The sequence below is a fragment of the Mus pahari genome, chromosome 1 (genome assembly GCF_900095145.1).
Source record: "Mus pahari chromosome 1, PAHARI_EIJ_v1.1, whole genome shotgun sequence".
NCBI lineage: Eukaryota > Metazoa > Chordata > Mammalia > Rodentia > Muridae > Mus > Mus pahari.
This window is the reverse complement of record NC_034590.1, coordinates 89890371-89914341: the sequence shown is the minus strand read 5'-3', so window position 1 is coordinate 89914341 and position 23971 is coordinate 89890371. Positions and strand designations below refer to the sequence as shown.

At 40.4% G+C, this 23971-nt stretch overlaps 1 protein-coding gene across 1 annotated transcript in view; it reads right to left on the bottom strand.

The window, feature by feature from the left end:
* Nucleotides 1–23971, bottom strand: part of LOC110320750 (ATP-binding cassette sub-family A member 3-like) — a 122939-nt gene that overhangs the window by 63506 nt on the left and 35462 nt on the right. The window contains exons 12-19 of the mRNA XM_021196899.2: nucleotides 21000–21129; nucleotides 13756–13910; nucleotides 13401–13556; nucleotides 12653–12863; nucleotides 8777–8927; nucleotides 7620–7718; nucleotides 6469–6631; nucleotides 4305–4602 (exon numbers count right to left, since the gene is read on the bottom strand). Coding sequence (XP_021052558.1) covers nucleotides 4305–4602; nucleotides 6469–6631; nucleotides 7620–7718; nucleotides 8777–8927; nucleotides 12653–12863; nucleotides 13401–13556; nucleotides 13756–13910; nucleotides 21000–21129 — 1363 coding nt within the window. The remainder of the gene's footprint in view (nucleotides 1–4304; nucleotides 4603–6468; nucleotides 6632–7619; nucleotides 7719–8776; nucleotides 8928–12652; nucleotides 12864–13400; nucleotides 13557–13755; nucleotides 13911–20999; nucleotides 21130–23971) is intronic.

The following is a 23971-nucleotide window of genomic DNA, read 5'->3' as shown; positions in this document are numbered from 1 at the left end:
ATCAACAAGATAGATAAACCTTTAGCCAGACTAACCAGAGGGCATAGAGACAGTATCCAAATTAACAAAGTCAGAAATGAAAAGAGAGATATAGCTTCAGAAACTGAGGAAATTCAAAAAATAATCAGATCCTACTACAAAAGCCTATACTCAACACAACTAGAAAATCTGGATGAAATGGACAATTTTCTAAACCGATACCAAATACCAAAATTAAATCAGGATCAGATAAACCATCTAAACAGTCCCATAACCCTGAAAGAAATAAAAGCAATCATTAAAATTCTCCCAACCCAAAAAAGCCCATGACCAAATGGGTTTAGTGCAGAATTCTATCAGACTATCAAAGAAGACCAAATTCCAACTCTCCTCAAAGTATTCCACAAAATAGAAACAGAAGGAACACTACCCAATTTGTTCTATGAAGCCACAGTTATGCTTATACCAAAACCCCACAAAGACTAAACAAAGAAAGAGAACTTCAGACCAATTTCCCTTATGAATATTGATGCAAAAATAGTCAATAAAATTCTTGCAAACCAAATCCAAGAATGCATCAAAATGATCATTCACCATGATCAAGTAGGCTTCATCCCAGGAATGCAGGGATAGTTCAATATAGGGAAATTCATTAATGTAATCCACTACATAAACAAACTCAAGGACAAAAACCACATGATCATTTCATTAGATAGTGAAAAAGCATCTGACAATGTTCAACATCCCTTCATGTCAAAAGTACTGGAAAGATCAGGAATTCAATGCCCATACCTAAACATAATAAATGCAATATACAGCAAACCAGTAGCCAACATCAAACTAAATGGAAAGAACCTTGAAGCAATCCCACTAAAATCAGAGACAAGACAAGGCTGAGCCCTCTCTCCCTATCTGTTCAATATAGTACATGAAGTTCTAGTTAGAGCAATTAGACAACAAAAGAGGTCAAAGAGATACAAATTGCAAAGGAAGAAGTCAAAATATCACTATTTGCAGTTGATATGATCACATACTTAAGTGATCCTAAAAACTCCACCAGAGAACTACTACAGCTGATAGACAACTTCAGCAAAGTGGTTGGATATAAAATTAACTCAAACAAATCAGTGGCCTTCCTCTATTCAAAGGATAAACAGGCTAAGAAAGAAATTAGGGAAACGACACCTTCACAATAGCCACAAATAATCTAAAGTACCTTGGTGTGACTCATACCAAACTAGTGAAAGATCTGTATGAAAAGAACTTCAAGTCTCTGAAGAAAGAAATGGAAGAAGACCTCAGAAAAGGGAAAGATCTCCTAGGCTCATGGATTGGCAGGATTAACATAGTAAAAATGGCCATCTTGCCAAAAGCAATCTACAGATTCAATGCAATACCCATCAAAATTCCAACTCAAATGTCCATAGAGTTAGAAAGAGCAATTCTCACAATCATTTGGAATAACAAAACACTCAGAAAAGGGAAAATTATTCTCAACAATAGAAGAACTTCTGGAGGAATCACCATCCCTGACCTCAAGCTGTACTACAGAGCAATTGTGTTAAAAACTGCATGGTATTGGTACAGTGACAGGCAGATAGATCAATGGAATAGAACTGAAGACTCAGAAATGAACGTACATAGCTATGGTCACTTGATCTTTGACAAAAGGGCTAAAACCATCCAGTGGAAAAAGGACAGCATTTTCAAACTGGTGGTCAACATGTAGAACAATGCAAACTGATCCATTTTTATCTCCCTGTAAAAAGTTCAAGTCCAAGTGGATCAAAGATCTCCACATAAAACCAGATACACTGAATCTAATATAAGAAAAAGTGGGGGGAAGTCAGGAACACATGGGCACAGGGGGAAAGTTCCTGAACAGGCCACCAATGGCTTTTGCTCTAAGATCGAGAATTGACAAATGGGATCTCATAAAATTGAAAAGTTTCTCTAAGGCAAAGGACACTGTCAATAGGATAAAATGGCAACCAATAGATTGGGAAAAGATCTTTACCAACCCTACATCCGATTGAGGGCTAATATCCAATATATACAAAGAACTCAAGAAGTTAAGACACTAGAGAACCAAATAAACCTATTTTAAAAAGGGGAACAGCTAAACAGAGTATTCTCAACTGAGAAAACCAGAAGGGCTGTGAAGCACCTAAAGAAATGTTCCTCGAAAAAAACAAAGAAACCAAAGGGGAGAGAGAGAGAGAGAGAGAGAGAGAGAGAGAGAGAAGAAATATTCAACATCCTTAGTCATCAGGGAAATGAAAATTAAAACAACCCTGAGATCCACCTCACACCAATCAGAATGGCTAAGATCAAAAATTCAGGTAACAGCAGATGCTGGCAAGGATGTAGAAAAAGAGAAACACTCCTCCATTGCTAGTGGGATTGCAAGCTGGTACAACCCCTCTGGAAATCAGCCTGGTGATTCCTCAAAAAATTGGATATAGTACTGCCTGAGGACCCAGCTATACCACTCCTGGGCATATACCCAGAAGATGCTCCAACATGTAATAAGGACACATGCTCCATTATGTTCATATCAGCCATATTTTTAATATCCAGAAGCTGTAAACAACCCAGATGTCCCTCAACAGAGGAATGGATACAGTGGAATACTACTCAGCTATTAAAAACAATGACTTCATGAAGTTTGCAGGCAAATGGATGGAACTTGAAAATATCATCCTGAGTGAGGTAATTCAGTCACAAAACAACATGCACGGTATGTACTCACTGATAAGTGGATATTAGCCCAAAAGTTCAGAATGACCAAGATTCAATTCACAGACCATATGAAGCCTAAGAAGAAGGAAGAACAAAGTCTGTATGTTTCAGTGATTCTTAGAAGAGTAAACAAAATACTCACAGGAGGAAATATGGAGACAAAGAGTGGAGCAGAGACTGAAGGAAAGGCCATCCAGAGACTGCCCCACCTGGGGATCCATCCCATATGCAGGCACCAAACCCTGATGCTATTGTGGATGCCAAGAAGTACTTGCTGATGGAAACCTGACGTTATTGTTTCCTGAGAAGCCTACCAGAGCCTGACAAATACAGAGGCGGATGCTCGCAGCCAATCATTGAATTGCATGTGTGGTTCCCTGCTGGTAGAATTGGAGAAAGGACTGAAGGAGCTGAGGAGGTTTGCAGTCCCATGGAGGGAGCAACAATGTTAACAGGCCAGACTGCCTGGAGCTCCCAGGAACTGGACCACCAACCAAAGAATACACATGGAGTAACCCATAGTGCTGGCCACATACATGGCAAAGGATGACCTTGTCGGACATCAGTGGGAGAAGAGGCCCTCAGGCCTGAGGATGTTTGATGCCCCAGTGTAGGGGAATGCCAGGGCAGGAGGACGGAAGTGGGCGGGTGGGGGAGCACCCTCATTGAGGCAGGGTGAGGGGGATGAGATAGGGGGTTTCTGAAGGGGCGACCTGGAAAGAGAAAAGCATTTGAAGTGTAAATAAAGAAAATATCCAATCCTCCCCCAAAAGACTTATTTTGAACCATATAATAAATAATAATAAATAATAATAAATAATTAATATAAATAAGTAATAATGGATAAAATAATATAATGAATAAATACTCCTTGTGTACTTGACAAAAAATATAACTTATATTGTACTTGACAATTTCATGTAGGTGTGGTAGACTCATGTGATCTACAGTGTTGGTTAAATACACCACTTAGTGTTGAAATGCCATCCACTGATAGGTTCATTGTTGAAAATGAAGTTTTAAAATCTCCCACTATTACTGCAGAGTCATTGATTTTCTCCCTCATTCTGTCTATGTTCAGTTTACATATTCAGGAACTTGGATCTCTTGATGAAGCACAGTTGCTCTCTTGCTTTGTGGATTGCATCTATGCAGGGAAATAATCTCTAGCATTAGAAGATCACATGGCTTAAAGTCTTCCTTAGATATCCCCTTTTCTAGTTTCCTGATATGTGCCTGCTTCTAAATGTCTTTATTTCCCTAAACATCTCATCTTTGCTCCTCATTATGATAGATGACCCTCCTCCCTTCAGAGTACTCCCATCGCCAATAACAATAATAGTGGTCATGAAGGATGGTTCTTTTCTCGAACTGGCTGGCTTTGTAAAATTGATTACAAAATAAAAGAAAGTGGGGAAGAAAAGGCAGGGGAGGAGAGGAGAGGAGAGGGGAGGGGAGGGGAGGGAAGGGGAGGGGAGAGGAGAGGAGAAAGAGCCGAATTTTCCAGCTAAGACCTTCCTTTCAAATTGGTATAAACAGGTCTTCATCTGTAGGCACTATTTCTCTGTTTGCAAGAGACTTACCTTGCACTTTATGAATTTTTTGTTTTTTAGCCTTCAACATGATCTCAAGATTTTTGGTGAGAATCTGAGTCAAATTGGGATCCCCAGAAACTGAGAAAGGGACAATGGTCTCGCCATACTGCTCCAAGTCCATCACCCTGGCAGGCTTTTCAGGAACTGAGAAACTTATTCCTTTTATCAGAAGATACGTGAGACCCAGAAGTGCCAGCAACTGCAACAGCAGCAGTTGCCAGTAGCGCCAAGAAAACATTACCCTTTTGATGAACATGGCTCGGAACTGCTGGACGTAAAGAGACCACTGCAAGAGGAGAGAAAGACAGTGTTACAGTGGTCACACACCTTGATGGAAGTCACCAGCACAAATGTCTTCAGCTGTGATGACAGAAATGCAGAAGGAAGAGCCCAGCTGGCAGACCAGGTACATTGTGTTCTAGGAGGGCATTAAAGCTTGGCACCTAACTTCAGTATTATGAAAGTCCCCAAAGGGGAATTTTCATTGACATGTTCATTATGCCTCTTTGCTGAACACCACATCCATTCTTTTACATTAAATGCCATCCTTCAACATTACAGTTCTCATCAAATGTCTTTGGCCAGTTACAGGATGTCAGGGAACAGAAGAATCTAGTTTAAAACTACAATGTGCCCAGTATATTTTCACTTGACCTATTTGGAAGTGTACATAAATATACAATTTTGTCTATTTTTTCAAACTATGGGGAGGGGCAGTTTCTAGTTGACTGTGGGTTTGTTTTTCAGTTAAATAATGGAACCCTTTGCTGTTAACACATATGTCTTTAGAGAAGGTGTCTGAGAGTCAAAGAGGAGCATATTAAGCATATTGCAATTTTAAAATATATGTATTTTATTTTCCCAACACTTTTACATCCCATTATTCAAAGTAGGAAAATATCCCTAACCAACCAGTATTCCCTAATAGAAGAAATCACACTGGTGCTATCTTTAACTAGACATAAGGTAAATTTGGAGGGAGAGCGGTTCCTTCCCATCATGTACATGACAGGAGGAAGACAACTCTGCTTTTTAGGAGATTGCTTCTTACACATATTTCTAGAATGACAAATTAAGGAGTGTTTTAACCCAGTGATCACCTTTTCCAGACTGACCCACCAGCTCTGACCTCGCCCTCTAAAATGGAAGGAAAGCAGAACAACAGAAATGCCCCACAGTTTGTCTTACGTTTACATTCAAGGAAGAAACTGGGAAGACAAGAGTATGGAGAGGACGTGGCAAGGTGGGGCACCTCCCGCCTGACACAGGGTGCACTTGAATATGTTCAGCCCCCTGAAACAGCCTCACCCGCGATAGCTCAGGCTGACCAAAGACAACCATTCAATAAATGACAGCGGGAAATCACAACTTCAACTCAAAATTCTAGACACTCATATACAATACTCTTTTGCTTCACAAGTTCCCAAGTCCCGTGGAAAAGGGTAAGAAGTGCTTCTAAGAGATGTGGACAAATATGCCCATGGTCAAAGAATCTCTGCTGCACAAAAAATGCAAAAGTTTTACGGAAGATAAACCAGGAGAACGCCACCACAAATGTTAGACTATGAGGTAGCAGCCCCAGGATGACCAAGGGATTCTGTGACTCAGCCACATCCGGATTGAAATGTCCTCTGTGCACGTGAGTAGCGACTGTAACCCTTTGAACCGGCACTCTTCTTCAGCCCAGAATGAACTGACAGTTCTGAAAACACCGTGAGGAAGACCAAGTGTGAAAGTGAAATCCGGCTGGCAAGATGACTCAGTGGATCAACATGCATGTGGCAAAACCAGATGGCCTGAATTGGATCTCCGGAACCCACTTGGTGGGTAGAAAGAGAGAATTTACTCTTCAAGGTGGTTCTCTGATCTCCATATGTAGATATACATATGTATGTACATGTACCACATAATAGGAAAGTAAATGTAAGCAAGTAATTAAAATAGACCTGTTTTTGTTTTTTTTTTTTTTTACCTTCACTATTTCACAACCAAGTTAGAAAGTTAAGGGAATTTTCTTACAAATGTTTCCCTGTGTGAATGGGCTTGTTCTAAGAACCTCGAAACTCTTCTGAATTAAGCTCAAAAACTTAAGTATCTTCTTTCACTCTCTCCAAATATGGTAGCATTATATTCTTAGGAAATAAATGCTCACCCCATCATTGAATGAAGAATCCAAGTGTCTTCTTGAGTAACCTGGTCGCTCAAAGTTTCTGGACACATTCGTGTTCTGATTGTCTTCACTTGGGCTTTGGCTCTCTATGGAAGCTGATGGAGCAATCTCAGTGTTCAATTTCAGATCTTCCAGATTACTGACCCTATACACACACACACACACACACACACACACGAGAGAGAGAGAGAGAGAGAGAGAGAGAGAGAGGCAGACACAGAGAGAGTTGATTATATATAATCATATATATGTTAAAAATAACTTATAAGAACAATATTAGCTCCCTAACTCCTGCTCTCCAAATTTTCCATGTATACAGACATTTTGATGGATTTCATGTGGAATCCTATTACTAATGATGGGAAACACGCTTTGGGTGTGGGTGTGAGGAAACTGAATCCCAATGATCAAGACATTGCCCAGTATGCCTGAGGCCTGGGGGTTTGATTCCCAGCACCCCCAAATTTCTGGTGCTCTAGATTGAATGCAAGGGTTTGTGTATGTAAGAAAAGCACATGGATACCAGCCTACAGCCCATCCCCAAGGCCAAGATAAACTAAACATGAATAAAGTTCCAAGACAATTCATCTCTTATTTTTAGGATAAAATGGTTAAATGTCTTACATCTTACAAAATTATAGTGGTAATTGCAATTTTATTTTTATAGTACTTCTAATTCTATAGACGTCTAACATGTTTTTCTAAATTTTCTACACTAAATAAATATACAGACTACTTTACAAAACAGATGAATACATGGTTAATTTGCCCTCCTTGGTTCTTGATTCTATTGAGAAGTGTGCACGTGAGAATATAAAGTAGAAATGCGATCACAGAACAGAAACCACAGTATAAGAAGATGTAATGGGCTTCTGGGGCAATGTGGCACTTTAGAAGCTGCCTCCATGTGGCATGATGGGTAAGAAGAGTTGTGAGAACAAAGACTGGATGCTGGAAATCAGAGCACACATGAGGTCGCCTGACATGGCTGAGGGTTTCAGGCTTTCATTGCGAACGCTCAAGGTTGGTGCCTCTCATGTATCCTGAGATGAATGAGGATTGCTTTCAAAGTGAAGTGTAGCTCTCTGGAGTTAGAAGGGCTTCTCTGACCTTATTTGTGTATTGTTACTCACTTGAAGAAAACCTCATCCATGGTAGTCATGGAGACACCAAAGCCAGAGATTCCCAGCTCTTCTTCTTTTCCTTCTAGGTCTGTGAAAAGCTCTGCAAACCTGAAAGATAATGGAGATAGTATCTGCCCAAACATACAGGATCTGTTCTTGGCTGATTTCCCTGAGCAGTGCAATTCATGTGTCCCGGAAATTCTTGTGACGTTGGTGGTTTTCACAGTCCTTGACAAATTACAAATGTGGGACACCGAAAGGAAAATACACCAGCAAGTTGCTACAGCAAACTGCTTCCTGGTTTTCTAATAAAATAATAGTTAACTTTCTGCATATATTGACTTTATGTTTTCCCTGATTGTTTAGATTTAATTGACTTACTACATACTGTAGCTCCTGTAAAGAAACACAAGCAAACAGGATAAATACTTAATAAATAAATACAGGATAAACTAATAATAAGTATAAGACACCCAAGCAGAAAAAAGAAAAAAAACCACAGAAGTTAGAGACGGTGGAAACTGTTCATCCCCAAAACAGAAGAGTCTTGAGCTTGAGCAATATTGAGCACATGTCGGTGGTGCAGTATAAATTCCCAGTTAGTAGGAGCACTAAACTTGACTGATCCCTAGCACAGAATGGGTCTATAAATCTGAAGTATTATATACTTCTAATTTTTTCTGCAAAATTAGTATATGCGGTGATGCATTTATTAATTACTTAATTTGATCACTCTGTAACTGTAACAAGCACCTACCTATTAAGGCATCACAATGATATATATATAAACTATATATATATATATATATATATATATATATATATATATATATATATAATTGAGAGAACATTAAAAACCCTTTTTATGCAACAAAATAAATCGACTTGTCTCTGTGTGCCAAGAAGAAAAAGATGTATTAATATAGTGCCCTGTTATATCAACAATCAATGCCAGTTTTCAATATATTGATGTGAAGATCTTATGGTGGCTACCTTTTGTGGCATCCTTCAGTACAGTTACTGAAATCTTAGAAAGCAAATGTTCTGACTAGAGTGTCTCAAAAGACAAGTGGCAAGGATCTGTTTGCCAAATTTGAAGAAACCTGGAAAGGTCACAGTGGTTTCTGGTGGCCCAGCACCATTGTATAGTGTGTCTGGATCCTTGCCTGTCTGTGTGCTCCTTGGGCAGGATAAATGACAGCTCAGCTGCAACATTGGTCTCCATCTTGGCAGTCGGTATGTAATTCTTAATCAGCTGGAAGATTTTTTCATCATTGCTGTCAGGAGTCTTCACGATGACCAGGTGATACCCCACACCTGAAAAGATCCATGGAGAAGGTCAAATGAAGCGTTTTCAATATTCTCAGCTAAAGCATGCTTAATCTCTACTGTTCGGGTCTATTAGCTGCATGTGATAAGGCACTTCGGTGTTCTGTAATAAAAAGACACACATGCAGCCTGGTGTGGTGGTGCACGCCTTTAATCCCAGCACTTGGGAGGCAGAGGCAAGTGGATTTCTGAGTTTGAGACCAGCCTGGTCTACAAAGTGAGTTCCAGGACAGCCAGGGCTATACAGAGAAACCCTGTCTGGAAAAACCAAAGGGGGGGGGAGACACACCTGTACGTTGTATTGTCAATAGTTGCACATGTCACTAAGAACTTAACATCCAGAACTGTTAATGCTTAGCTTATTCTGAGTGATCCCCTGTTCCCAGGCTCTGATACTACTGGTGAAGTACAAGGTTGAAATCAAAGGAACTAACTTAACTCACATGGCCTGAACCCGCATATCCAGAGAGAGGAGAGAGGAAGAGAGGCTGGTAATAAGAGAAGCAGTGATATCCTGAGTCTACTTGACCAGGATGGCAAGGACAGACTGTCATCATGCCTCAGGCTACCCCTTCTGTGTAACCTGATAGCCAGAGATAAGATGTTAGACAGATTTTGAGGCTGTTTAATCTGCCACGTTCTCCGATAGTCATTCACTGAATCAATCAAGGTTTACAAGATTTAAATTCCGGCAATGATCAATGACTTCTGCAAATGGCAGGTAGCAGTGGGCTCTGATATTCTGGTTACACACAGAGAATAAGGTGTAGTGTGTATGATGTACTGTAAGTCACTTGCTTACAAGTCTAAGGAAGTGTATTCGTGTGTGTGTGTGTGTGTGTGTGTGTGTGTGTGTGTGTGTGTGTGTGTGTTGTATGAGATTGTACCCATGGCCATGAGCACGTGAAGCAAATTATCTTCCACTGAGCTGTTTAATCCCCAACCTTTAAGGATTGTATTACAACAGCTACCACCTACTGCTATCAGAGTCCAGAGTGAAGAGCAATATACGTTACAGATCAGATGTGGGGAACTACAGAAAATATTCTCTGTAAGTACTCTCCTGCTAAAATGGCAAGTAGTAGCTTAAAGAACAAAGATCCACATTATTTGATGATTTGAGGCACACTAAATGAGGACCGATTTATAAGCCAGGCATGATTTAGATCCTAAGGCTGGTTTGAGCTAGGCCAAACATGTAAACATCCTAATGGCCTGTATCTCTGTGAAGAAATATAGCTGAATTTGATTAGTTAGAAAATTGTATGTGTGCTAAACCATATAAGTGCAAAGGGGAGAAACATCAATTGTTGATGGATGGGTAATCCAAAATGATGTGTCAATGAAGTCATTAAACTTGAGCTAGGATCAGCAAAGGCTAACCGAGGAAGCCACAGTGGGACCTGTCTGAAGGAATGAAGCAGGTGTTAGGGCCTATTCTGAATTTTTTGAGTACAGAAAATTATCCACAATTGAAACACAAAGTCACTGGGGTCCAGTGGAACTCTTGCATAGCTGTCCCTGGTTAAGGGAACAAACAGCAAAACTTGGGTCCTAAAGCAGAAGCAGCACCAGGAGATGCTGTGGCCCAGCCACCCACTCTTATCAGGTTAGACAGCATTTTGAAAAATTTTGCAGGTAAGGGAACCTGAGCCCCAACATGCCAAGTGACTTTGTAATTGATAAGCATTGAGAGCCATGCCCTATTTAGTCTGCCTACACAATGCTCCATAAAGAAAAGTTTTGTTTAAATTTTCTTCAGATTTGACAGATGGTCATTCAGTTTTTCTCTTCCCTCATATTGGAATCTTTTCAAATCCATTTTTTTTTACAGAGACTAGACAACTCTGAATCATCACACTATAGGTTTACATTATAAAGCCAAATGCAATGCCATTTGGACACCTAAAGAGCTGACTGAAGGCAGTGAGACTCATGTGCTGTCCTGACCAGGGAGATCCAGGTACCAGCATACAAGGCATTACTCATGCCTTGCCCTCTTAGTTCTAACATTTAGCTCCTGTAGCTGGATTGCTACTGCATCCTCTGCTAAGGCTTCTGAATTCTGCAATATGATGGACATCAGACAAAAATCATTATTGTTTGCAATTCCCTTCTATTTTCAACATGGTTTTCAAATTTAATTTGTCATTACCCAAACAAAAAGAATTGATTCAGGCTTACCTTTATGTTGTTGAGCATGGTGGGGGAAGACAATTTTTACCTTCATATTTTTCTTTTATTATGTCATTCTCATTTCACTGTCTTAAAAACCTATTTTCCATTGCTCTTTTTTTGTATGTGTGTAGTGTGTACATGAATGTATGTGAGTTCTTATCCATGCAAGTGCATATGTGTGTACATGGGTGTATTCATTTGTGTTGATGTGGGACAGAGGTTGGCATTATGTGTCTTTCTTGAGCACTATCTTCCTTATACATTGAAGCAGGATCTCTTATTTAATACCAGAGCTCAAAGACTTGGCTTGTCTGGCTAGCCAGTTTGCTAGGGGGACTTCCAGTCTTGGCATCCCAGCAGCTGGAATTACAAGTGGGCCACCATGCCCACCCAGTATTAAGGCATTGATGGGGTCAGTCCTGACACACACACGACTTGACCTACTGAGTGTGTTTCCAGCCCTCACTACCCTTTTAAGTTTCTTTTTAAGCTGAAAACCACATCTATAATCAATATATTCAGGTACTAATTGTGTGTGCCCCGTTGACTTACAATAGAACATTGATTCCTATTTACTAATCAAGAGTGCAAAGGCAGTCGATGATATTGTTTACCCTACTTCTGACACTGAGGAGTTTACTATTAAAACCCACATTCCTCTTTGGAGAAGGGAAAAGAAGAGGTGGTTTATCCCCCTGAAGAGTGACAAGTCAGCATTAAGTACAGAAAAGTGTGGGCTTGGATGTTAGATGCACCCAGGCCCAAATCTCTTTCAATTACCTTTTGGATTTCTCATTACTGAAGTATGAGCACCAGCTCTCTTATACATAAGAAGAGCTCTGTAGATATCATTAAATCATGTGTATCAAGAGTGCGATCTAACAGTTCACCCATGGGAGAACCAGTAAATGTGAGCTCAATGAATTCAAATACTGTAATGACTCCATCTTTAACTACATCCATTGATCTGTATCTTCAAAAGTTTGTATTTCTTACCAGCTTGAGACATATTTTCAACATCAATAACAAACAACTCAGCTGTGCCCATGTGTTAATATTAGTTCCCATAAGACTCCACTGAACTACATATTAAATCTGTGCTCCTATGACAAATTATCAGTTATCATCAGCCATATGGAAGAAATAAATACAATGTCCTTGTTTATTGGGACAATAAGGAACATTTTCTAAGTCAGAATATGCTTATTGGGTCAAAATAGGAGAAAAAAACTGGATAGGTTTTGTCTAAATTATAACCAAAACACTTCAGATCTAATGCAACAGAACATGGGAAGGTCTGTGTAGAAAAAAAAAACCAAGAATGAAAATGATGTTAGAAGAATATTTTTTGAGACAAGGTCTCACTATGTAGAGCTTCTAATTCATCATTCCTACTATCTCAAGTCTACCAAGCACCACATTTATAGGCATGTGCCACCCAGCTAAAAAATACAAAGAATCAGATAGATAGATAGATAGATAGATAGATAGATAGATAGATAGATAGATAGATAGATAGATAGATAGATAGATACCATATAGTTTCTTCAGAAAAAGCGAAGAGCCACAGCACTTCAGGGTCCCCATGACCAGGATAGCGATCCGGTCACCAAGCACATCAGCCTCATCCATATGGTGTGTGGTCAGTAAGATGGTACGGTCCTTTTTATAATGCTGAAGTAGGTCCCAGGTGGCCCTCCTGGAGACTGGATCCATGCCAGAAGTTGGCTCATCAAGTATCACCACCTAGAGACAAAATAAGTAACCAAGAGTCTATTTACTTCATGTTTGCTACAAATAGGATAATCTACTATACATCGGAGACACATTAAAGCAAACTTACAGACTCTAGACCACCCTAGGATGAACAACCCCTAAATCCTTAACTGTCAAACTTATGGCATTATGTCAAACTTTATGTCAGCTGCATTAATAATGGGAAGTCTCTCTCCTTATCATTTGGGAGAGTTGAGTTTGTGCCAGTTTTTGTGTTTGAATCTGGAGGAGTAAAGACCCATTTTATTTTATCTTATTTCTTACTATGTGTGTGTACACACATGTGGATATCAGGAATTGATGTCCAATGTCTTCCTCAGCCACTCTATATGCCTTATCTTTTGAAACAGGGTCTCACTCTGAACCCAGAACTCATTTCTAGGGATCAGTCTGTCTCCACATCATCTTTGGTTTAACATTATAGGCACCCCAAACCATGCTGGGCACTTTTACCTGGGTGCTGGGGATATTCATGAAGCCACAAGAACCCGTTTAACTGTCAGTTACCTTAGTGCCCCCTATCAGAGCTATAATGATTGAGAGCTTGCGCTTCATTCCTCCGCTCAGATCCTTTGACATGGTATTACTTTGCTGCAGCAGGCCAAAAGAGGTGAGCATTCTGTGAGTTTCTCTTGATCGGTTCTGCAAAGGTATTCCTTTGATCTAAAAAAGAGGAGTCAGAGTTTATGCAGTGCTCTCAACCCTGTGCTTAGAAAATTCTTACATTAGGGCTTTAACAAAGCCGTGTGCACATGCTCGCCCTTCTCATTGCTTCCAACATGAACTTTTGATGAAGGTAAGGCTGCAGGTCCTTGTTCACACTGCCTGGAGGATGTGAGGAGAGCAGAAAGTGAGTGCTCACCACGCAGTAGAAATGAAGGTGTTCTGACACTGTCAGCATCGGGAACAACAGGTCATCCTGAGGGCACAAGCCCAAGCTTTTTCTAATTTGAACCATGTCAGATGAGATGTCATATCCACTAATGTAGACCTTTCCTCTGGTAGGAAGATACAAGCCTACAATTAAGCAAAGACATGGCAGAGCTTAGCTTCAGCAAAGACGCGTGGCAATGTGCTGCTTACTGGACACCTTACCTGCAGAGTCTATGGACCAAAAGTAAAAGTGTTGTCCACAGAGATACCTAGTGCCAATGGTCATGATCTCATGGAGATGGCGAAAGAAGTGATTTTTCATTTTCGTCTAATTTTATGTCTTTATTGAGAGCATTTTCCCCTTTCCTCGCTCTAATCCCTCCCATGTATCTCCCCTTTTGCTCTCAAACTTATGGCCTCTTTTAAATTTACACACACACACACACACACACACACACACACACACAAATATAACCTTCTCAGTCCATCTAATGCTACTTGTACATATAAGATTTCAGGTGTTATATAGCAAATTAGGAAGTTCTTCTCTGTGGAAGGCTATTTTCTCCCTCTCTTGACATGCCTTCGTTGCCTGTTGTTCTTTGTCGATGGTTGGGCCCTGTGAGATTTCCCCTTCCGTATTACAATATCTACTGGTATCCTCCTAGTTTGGGTCTTCTTTAGGTAGCCATATTGTTGAGATTACATGGGTGTAGCTCACCTTATATTTCTAGGAGATAGGATCTCAGAGCAGACTTTGTGTGCCTCTGGCTCTTACAATCCTTCCACACCCTCTTCCTCCATGCTTCCTGAGCCGTAGGTGTAGGAGTTGTGTCCACTGAACTAGACACACAAACTTGTTTTCTGCATTTTGGTCAGTTGTAATTTTCTAGAGTGGTGTCTTTTGCAACAAGAAGTTTCTTGGATGAGGGAAGAGGTCCACACATATTTATGGTTAAAAGGATAAATATTTAGAATACAGTTAGGGATTACGATGGTTTAGGTAAAGCAGTAGTTGTAGGCTTTCCTCCAAGATCCATGACCTCTCTCTCCCTAGGTAGTTGAGCAGGCATGGTTTCCCTTGTGTTGAGCAGGTCTTCATTTCCATTACAGAGCTGTTGGTTACTTCCAAGATATATGTGCCACTACTGCACCCTTACTGTTATCTTGTCGTGCTGGTCATTGCTGTGGTTCATATGTGTCACAGCTGGATAGGTCTGTTGATTGTGTCCCCCTTGGGAAGGCTGCAAGGAACCTTCTGGTACCATGAAAGCTGGTCCTCAGGTAGGAGGCTTTCGGGGAAGATCCAGTTCTGATCATCAGAATCCTAAGCCTGACGTGCACTGAGTCCTGAAGGATAGAGATAATCTCTAGAAGGAAGACCTGTGGAAGCAGGTTATGATGTTTGGGGAGTCTCTTACATTTCCCAAGGCCAGACCTTGAAAGGGGGTTTCTCATGTCTGGAATTGGTGGTTCTGTTACGTAGCAGCCTAGGGCTCTTGTGGGGCGCACTGTCAGCCCAGGTAGGAAATTTTCATTTAAAATATATATGTATACACACAGACTTGTATTTGTTATATGTAATTTTAGGTAAATTATATTATAAAGATATTGTAATAAAGAATATGATGTTATAAAGAAATAATATATTATAAAGAAATAATTTGATTTCTTGTGGGGTTTATTTCAGACACCCTTACTGTTATTTTATTCTCTCTCTCTCCCTCTGTATTGATCTCCTCACCTCTATAATTAGAGTTCTCTGCCTTTTATTTCCATTTCTCTCTTCAAATCACTTGTACTCTGATATTCTTTCCTCTAAAGCCACCCATAGTCCTTATCGCTTTCTTGGTACCCGCAGTTACTCCAGGTTTGTTGGCTATCCAAGCCAACCCAAGCTGCCAGCCAGCAGAGGAAGCTTTCCCTGTGGAGGACTCCCTTTATAAACATTGTAAACCCTCAATGCGTGCACATGGTCAGGTCCTCTTAGGAGCTCCAGCAGTCAGGCCACAGAGGATAAAACAGCTGTAACTGTCAGACTCAGCTCCTCAAGATGAAAGGGGGTCAGGCCCCACCTCCAGCTTCCCTAATGGCCCAGGGGGTTGTTTTCTAACTGGCTCTAATGGTCGTTCCCAGCCCCAAGTTAGGAGAGTGGCCAGGCCCTGCCCTTCAAGAATAAAATCCCACCAATCTTTGAGCTTGCCCCTAAAATCAGGCCACATAACCTCCAGTCTGGAAAGCACCCCCATTCTCACCTCAAGAAACCCTGCCTTCTGCCTAGTTTTCTGCTGCTTCTCACCCCAACAGGATTTTCTCTACTGATAAACCTCCTGTGTGAGATTTGTTAGGAGGTGGGACTTCATGATTTTCCTTGGCTCCGGACCACTGGGATACCTTTCCTAGCAGAACTGTCTCCCTGGGGAAACCTCTCTAAGCGGAGCTACTGCACTTGCACTGGGGAAACTTTATTGGCAGCTAGAGTAGAACTTCTCAGGAGAAGTCTTTCCCTTCAGAAATGCAACACTTACAAAGTGATTCACCCACTCGGGAAGATTTGGATCTACAACCAAGATGAGAGACAGCATTCAACGTTTGTCTTTCTGGATCTCTGTTGCTTCACCCGATATCATCATTTCCTAGTTCCATCCATTTTTGTTTTTCAGCGAATATTATTCCATAGTGTTTGTAGGCCACATTTTCATTATCCGTTCATCACTTGAAAGGCATTTAGGTTCTTTCCATTTCCTAGCTCTTGTGACTAGAGCGACAATGACTGTGGCAGAGGAAGTATCTGTGGAGTAGGGTATTGAGGTCTTGAGGCAAATGCCAAGGAGTGGAAGAGCTGAACTGCATGGTTCCTTCATGTTAGGCTTTTGGAGAATTCTCCACACTGATTTCCCTAGTGGGTGGACTAATTTGTAATCCCACCAATAGTGAATGCTCTGTATAAATCTGGAATCTTCTTTCAGATGTTTAGCTAGGAGAGACTCTCTCCTGCCTGCTGTATCAGTTTCTTCTTCACTTGCTTTCCTTCCCATGAGGTATGGAAGGAAGCGTTTTAGCTTTGTGATGTCCCGCTTGCCAATTGTTGACATTAATTCCAGGGCAAATGGAGTCCTACAGAAAGTCCTTCCCTAGACCTGTGTCATACAGGGTACTTCCTCTGTTTTCTTCTATCAGTTTCAGGTTTCACATGCAAGTTGTTGATCCATTTGGGGTTGCTGTGCATAGTGATAGATATGGGTCTAGTTTTATTCTCCTACATCGAGAGCTGGAACTTCTCGGGCAGGCCTGATTGGACATCTGATATTCTAAGCACCATTATTTCTTCTGACCAGTATATATTTGGGGAAACTTTTTCAAATATCAGATGGCTATAGCCACCTATACGTATGTTTGCATCGTCTACTTTGTTCATTTGATTTCATATCTGCTTTTGTACCAGTACCATACTGTCTTTATTCCTATGGCTCTGTAATAATCTGTGTCAATCAGGGATATTGTCCTATGGTCCTATGGCTTTCTTTTTTGTTGTTGTTGTCTTTATCTGATTTAGGTATTACAGTAATATTTGATCCATAGGTTATGTTTGAGAGCACTCCTTCTGTTTCTAATTTTTAAGATAGTTTAAGAAATATTGGCTGTAGATCTTCTTTGAAAGTCTGAAATAAAACCTGCTGTAAATGAATCCACCCAGGACTCTTTTTTTTTCTATTTCAATCTTGTTTGTTGTTTTCAGTCTGTTTAGGTTGTTGATATCTTGGTTTAATTTTGGTGGTTTGACTCAATCTAGAAACTTATTCTTTTTTATTTTTTTCTTAGTTTTTCTAGCCAATAGAGTCTAGGTTTTTAAAGTATTCTTTTATGATATTCTGTATTTCTTTGGTGTCTGCCGTAATGTTTCCCTGTTCATTTCTGATTCTGTTAAAGTCCTTTCCTTCTGTTGGTTAATGAGCCAACAGCCTGCCAATGGTGTTTATCTTCTCAAAGAAACAACTCTTTGTATTGCTTGTTTTGTTTCATTGATTTTGGCTCAGATTTTTACTATTTCTTGACATTTGGTGAGTCTGGATATGGTATGTTCTTGCTTTTTAACTTTTTGAGTTGCATCATTAAACCATTTATTTGAGAGGGGTATTTGGTAATGCTGCCTTTCCTGGGACACTTGGGGTACTATTGTAGCTATGAAATGCAGGAAGCCATCAGGAACCTAGAGAGTTACATCGCTGGGAAATATAAAGTCTACTTAAATGTTTACAAGAAGTAGATTCAAAAGACCCTGATCTAAACCAAAAAGAAAACAATCCAAGCAGCTTGCTTTGCCAGCACTGTATTTATCCTATCATGCAATTATACAATTAATTTATCTTTTTAAGTTTAATTTTTTGACACATAAAATATAACATTGTCCACATTAGTTAATGGTATACCATATGATTCTTCAAATGCACAAAAACAATGTATAGTGCTGAAGGCTTTCAAAATCTTTTTTTCCAGCTTTTTAAACTATATGGGAATTATTAAAGATGCTTTCTTACTGGGCAATAAAATACCAGGACTTCTTAATCCTATCTAATAACCTAGTAACCACTGATCTATTTCCCCATCTGTACCCTCCCGTTTCCCATCCGTACCCTCCCATTTCCCATCCATACCCTCCCATTTCCCTCCAGACTCATGTAGTCACAACTCTACTCTCAACTTCTATGTTTTCTACTCTACATATGAATTACACCATGTGGAACTCGATTTTTTTTCATTCCTGTCCACATTGTCACAAATGACAGACTTTCCATTCTTTTTATGGCTAAATGGTATTCAATTGTGTATATGACATTTTACTTGTCTATTAATCAGCTGATACCCACCCGAGTGGCTTCCTTTCCTTGGCTATTTCCACTAAGGCTCCCCTTCAAAGATATCACCCTATAATCAGTCGCAGAGTGAGTCTGATAACACTATACCTTACCTTACAATTTGACAAGGCTTCCTTTGGAGTAAAATGAAAAGGCATGTGACAGTAATTCAAATGCACACACAAATGGCCACAGATTTATTATTTCATCTATAGAAAATGTGCCAGTTAGTCAAGTCCACAGGACCTGCAATCAAACTGCTGGTCGGTGGCTTTCTTGGACAGGACATTAAGCAGAAAGTGATGACTAAGGCTAGAGATTTCTTTCAGGACAGCACAGCTTTTCTTAAGCAAAATCAAGGTGACCGCTACCAATTGGCTTATACCAAATTTGCCTTTAAAAATATTAACATTTAGAAAAATTAACAGGGACTGGAGAGATGGTTAGTAGTTATGATCATTGGCTGCTCTTCCAGAGGTCTCAGGTTCAATTCCCAGTGCCTACATGGTGGCTCCCAACTGGCTTTAACTCCAGTCCCTAGGGTTCTGATACCCTCTTCTGGCCTCCATGGGTACTGCATGCAGGCAAAACTATCCTTATGTACAGAAAAATTAACCAAGCATGACCCTTGCCTTAAACAACTTAAGTCTACTGCTGAAAGCAAATGACTAAACAATGGTGACATATGATTAATATGCTCTGCATGCATGGGTTGAACATTCTGTGGGGAACTGTTCTAGTCACTTGGGCCATATTAATTACCAAACACAGGTTAGAGTTAATAATTGTCAATGAGGAGCTGTGGAGGCCACCCGGGGGCTGGGCATCCTCTTCTGCTCTGCCTCACCCTTACAGGGCTCTAGTCACTGATTGGGCTTAAGGACATTTGAACAATCTCTGACGTATAAAGCAACAGTCACAGGTTCTGGAACAAGAACGTGTCTTTGGTGACTACGGCCATGTACATGTAACACATGGAGTGTGTCTAAGAAGGCAGATACAGGGACGTTTTGTGAGTGGTAGGAAACACTGCACTCGTGTTGAGCACAGTTGTGACTCCTTTACAGATGCTTGTTGAGGGACAATGACTTTAAGAAGAGGTTTTTAAACTAAGGTTTAGAAATTCAACAGCTTTCGATCTGCATAGCTCATTTCTCAGAAGTGAGCCATACCTATCCAGCATGCCCTGGGGATCTCAGCCTTGACCCCCAGATGTCACCTGACACTGCCACGTTCTTTCTGCCATCTTTCACTTTTTCTCCTTGCTCTCTGCCCACATGACAGTCTCTATCCTCTTGCTTCCAAGCACTGTATGTCCTTGAAATGCGTATCATTCTTTCTCTTTATGTGTTTTTCTCTCACTCTTTCCTCAGATTCAGATTTCATTTCTGCTTACCCACCACCTCCCTAAGCAGGAACTAGTCAGGTTGCCAGGATAGAACTCTTGCTTTGAGCCCTGTCTGTTTCTCAAGCCACGTTATGAAGCTCTGTCTACCCAGGAACAACTGTAAAATTCCTGGAGGTCAGGGCTTTGGGCCTATTTGTTCACTTTTGGTTTTTATCCCAATACCTTGCGTATTGACAGTCTACATTGATAGAATAAACAAAGTTATTGGTTCATATGAAACGTAGGATCGAATGAATTAAAGATGGAGTTCTTAGGCCGGTGAGCTGGTTTAGTAGGCGAAGGTACTTGCTGCCACGCCTGGATGCCTGAGTGCAGTCACCAGACCTCCCAGTCACCAGGGAGGAATCGCTGCTCGGTTGTCCTCTGATCTCCACATGTGTGCTGTGGCATAGATGCTCCTCTCCCCAAGCACACAAAACAAGGAATTAAAAATGGGTTTTTAAAAGCAGATTATTTGAGAAATCAGAGAACTTTCTGGGTATAATTGCCCATCTTAATAGGTAGTTGGGTTACACAAATACATACATATGTCAAAAAATTAGCAAATAACTGAAATTTAAACATTGTGAAATAGTCTTATCCAAAAATTCTAAATTACATAGTAAAAGGAATAATGTATAGAATCAACTTTGAAATGTTTTAAAATGGGTTTATAACTATATAGAAAGCATAGTAAAGTGTTGGAATGGTTGAGTGTAGGCTATACATATAGGGATATTTGCTAAAAGTTTTTTTTCAGTTTAACTCTGTGTTTGAGATATTCTCCACAAATTAATATGTGTCCATAGTACACACTCCCACTGAGAGCAATGCACACCGAACAAATGACAATGGTTTTCTGTGATTCAGAGACTAACAGGAGATAAAACAATGTTGGGGAAAGCCAATAAAAAAATTATCACAGAAGTGTCAGCAAAAGCCCCACAGTCAGTCCACAGAACAGGCCCCAGTGTGACCCTGGATACATACCTGTAAGGATGGACAGCGTGGTGGTTTTTCCTGCCCCGTTATGTCCAAGAAGAACAGTTATCTGCCCCTCATATAAGTTCAAAGACAAGTCGTTTACTGCCATCAGAGTACTGTTTTTTAAGATGAATTCCTGCCAAAAGAGAAACAAGTACAAGTTTGATGACTGTCACCTGTAAACAAGGATTCATTAACTATTCAGAGTTGAAGGAAAATGTCATTGATTTCAAGACTGGAGAAATAAAACCAAACAGAGATTAAATAGTGGAAACCAAGCAATGCCTACAGGCAGTGATAGGGATTGTTTCAAGGGTTACAGATTTCCCCTGAACAATCTTGAAACAGATTAAACTCCAGTCTACCCTAGTCAGTCAGCCTCTGTCAGTCAGTCCCAGTCAGATCCAGTCAGCCACAGTCATTCAGTCCCAGTCAGTCAGACCCACTCAGCCACAGTCAGTCAGACCCACTTAGTAAAACCCACTCAGTCAGACCTACTCAGCCACAGTCAGTCAGACCCAGTAATTCAGTCCCAGTCAGTCAGACCCACTTAGCCACAGTCAGTCAGACCCAGTCATTCAGACCCACTCAGTCAGACCCACTCAGTCAGACCCACTCAGCCACAGTCAGTCAGACCCAGTCAGACCCAGTCAGCCCATCAGTCTCTCCTATGTCTCAGAATGAACTGCTGAAAATCCCATTGCAGACACCACTCATCACACCAAAATGAACTCTCTCTCTCCTGTGCTCTTATCTACATGAGACACACAACTATCCATCTACCCACACAATCCAAAATTGGAGACTGAGGGACCTCATATCATTTTTCTACCTCATATACTGAAAACTTGTTAGTCACTAATCACTGCTAACCAGCTCATTTGCTTATTTAACAAGAAATTATTGAGCACTTGTGTAGCGTGCATTGTAGAACATGGTCTGATTGTCGTTATGAAGAAGGTATAACAGGAAAGCACATATGCATCTGTGCATAGGAAATACTTAAAGCGTTCACTAACCATTAGAAGAATGCACCAGTGGAACTTATTGAGAGCCTAGAACAGTGCTTGTGTAAGTGTACTCAAGATGTTCCTCAAAGGAAGAAATGCAGTTTGCCAGCTGAGCAGCATTGGGAGCACATATCACACGTAAGCTATACATCTAACAACGGGCACAGCATTACAAAAGGAATTACAAAGACTATTTAGACACCCCTCTCTCCACCTGTGCCTGAAAGAGAAAGTGCTTTGAACAAGATGGTAAATTGCATCTGTTACTTCAGTGACAATCTCTTAATAGTGGACTCGGAATTTAAGAGCCTTTGGTTGCCTAGATCTAAACTTTTCTTCTGAGTTTGTGAACTATCATTTCTTTTGTTAAGTGGTATTTTAAGACTAAATAAAAACCCAAATGTGGTATCAGTCCAATTCATAAATTTATTTTAATAGGCATGTTACGTTGTGCACACACTCTACAGTAAGCCCATTTAAAGAGTATAATTTGGTGGGTTTCAGTATATTCATGGTTTTACAGCTATCTGCAGGTCCCATGGGTACTTCTTTCTCTCTTTCTCTGTCCTAACTTGGAAATACAGACTGCCTTGGCTGCTCTGTGACACAGCTAACTGAAGCAACTCCAGACCTTCAACAATACCAGGCACTCATTCATGTTTTTCACCAAACATTCATAAGTGAACCATTGCTAGCCACTAGACATCAGCTTCTCTCCTGTGCCAAGGTTCTTAAAGCCCTGTCTGAAAAACTTAAACCTGACCTCTTTCTTTGTTGTTATTGTAGACATACTTAAGTAAAACATCCATTCTCTCTCTCCTTCCCTTCTTCCTCCCTTCTAGGTAAACCTTCCCTATCTAGGAGACTCTATCTTATGGCAATCATTTTGTTCATCTGACTCTTAATCTTCCCACCCCCTTTCCACAATGCTCCCTGGACTTCATGTAAAAGGTGTAAGGGTCACACTGTAGTTGTAGCAACTGGGGCTGGCCCCATGCTCACAGGCTTTAATCTGGGTAGGTTATTTATTGCTTTTCACTCTAGACAACGTTCCCAGCAGCTTCGGCTACTAGGAGAGCTAGTCCTGAGGGAGGAGGCTTCAAGTTCTGTTACAAATTAATTTCTCCAAGTCCTATGTCCAAAATGAATGGTATTTTCAGCAATAGAATCTTACTTTGAGGTTCTGGGAGACAAGCAAGGACAATAAGAATTACGTGCTTTTCTTTGACAGACAACTTGGGTTTTCTAATTAGTCACCTTCTGCTCTGCTTAACTAATCCCCAATGAGGTGAGGAGAACACCCTGACTTTATTTTAGGCTGAGATATGTCAGGGGCTGATGACATCATTTTAAAAGCACTCCACATGTCTTTACTTTCTGCATTTGTTGAATGCAGTGTGCCAATCAGGTCTATAAATTAACTACAGACTTCAGTTGCTTATGTACTGGACTAATTCTATGCTCATATTCTTAGTGTTTTCCTATTTTTTCTGCTTTTAAAATTATTTTTAATATACTAATCACTATTTTTAAATTTGTGCATACTAGTTTTAACATCTATATCATGTTCCTAATGAAGCTCATCTATTGTGTGTTTACTGTTAGTTACTCGTTGCTATTTTGTGCTTCTCCACATGTCTAAAGAGAGGCCTGTGGATCTACGGAGCACTCATGACACTCTGTGCAAAGTTATGGAGAGGTCTGGGAAGAAATGAACCACTGTAACATCAGAGGTGTGTGCCGGGGGATTCTGCAGGAAAGTAAAACCGGAGAGAGGAGAGAAACAGGGGCAGAACATACTTTCTTTGGTTTAGCACTGCAATATTAAAACAGTGGTTGATGTCAGTAAATATCCAAAACAATCCAATAAAAAGGCTGTTTGACACCTGTGCAATATGATCAAAGCAGAATGTAGGGATAACTGGTAAAAAACAAACAAAAAAAAAAACAAAAAACAAAAACAAAAAA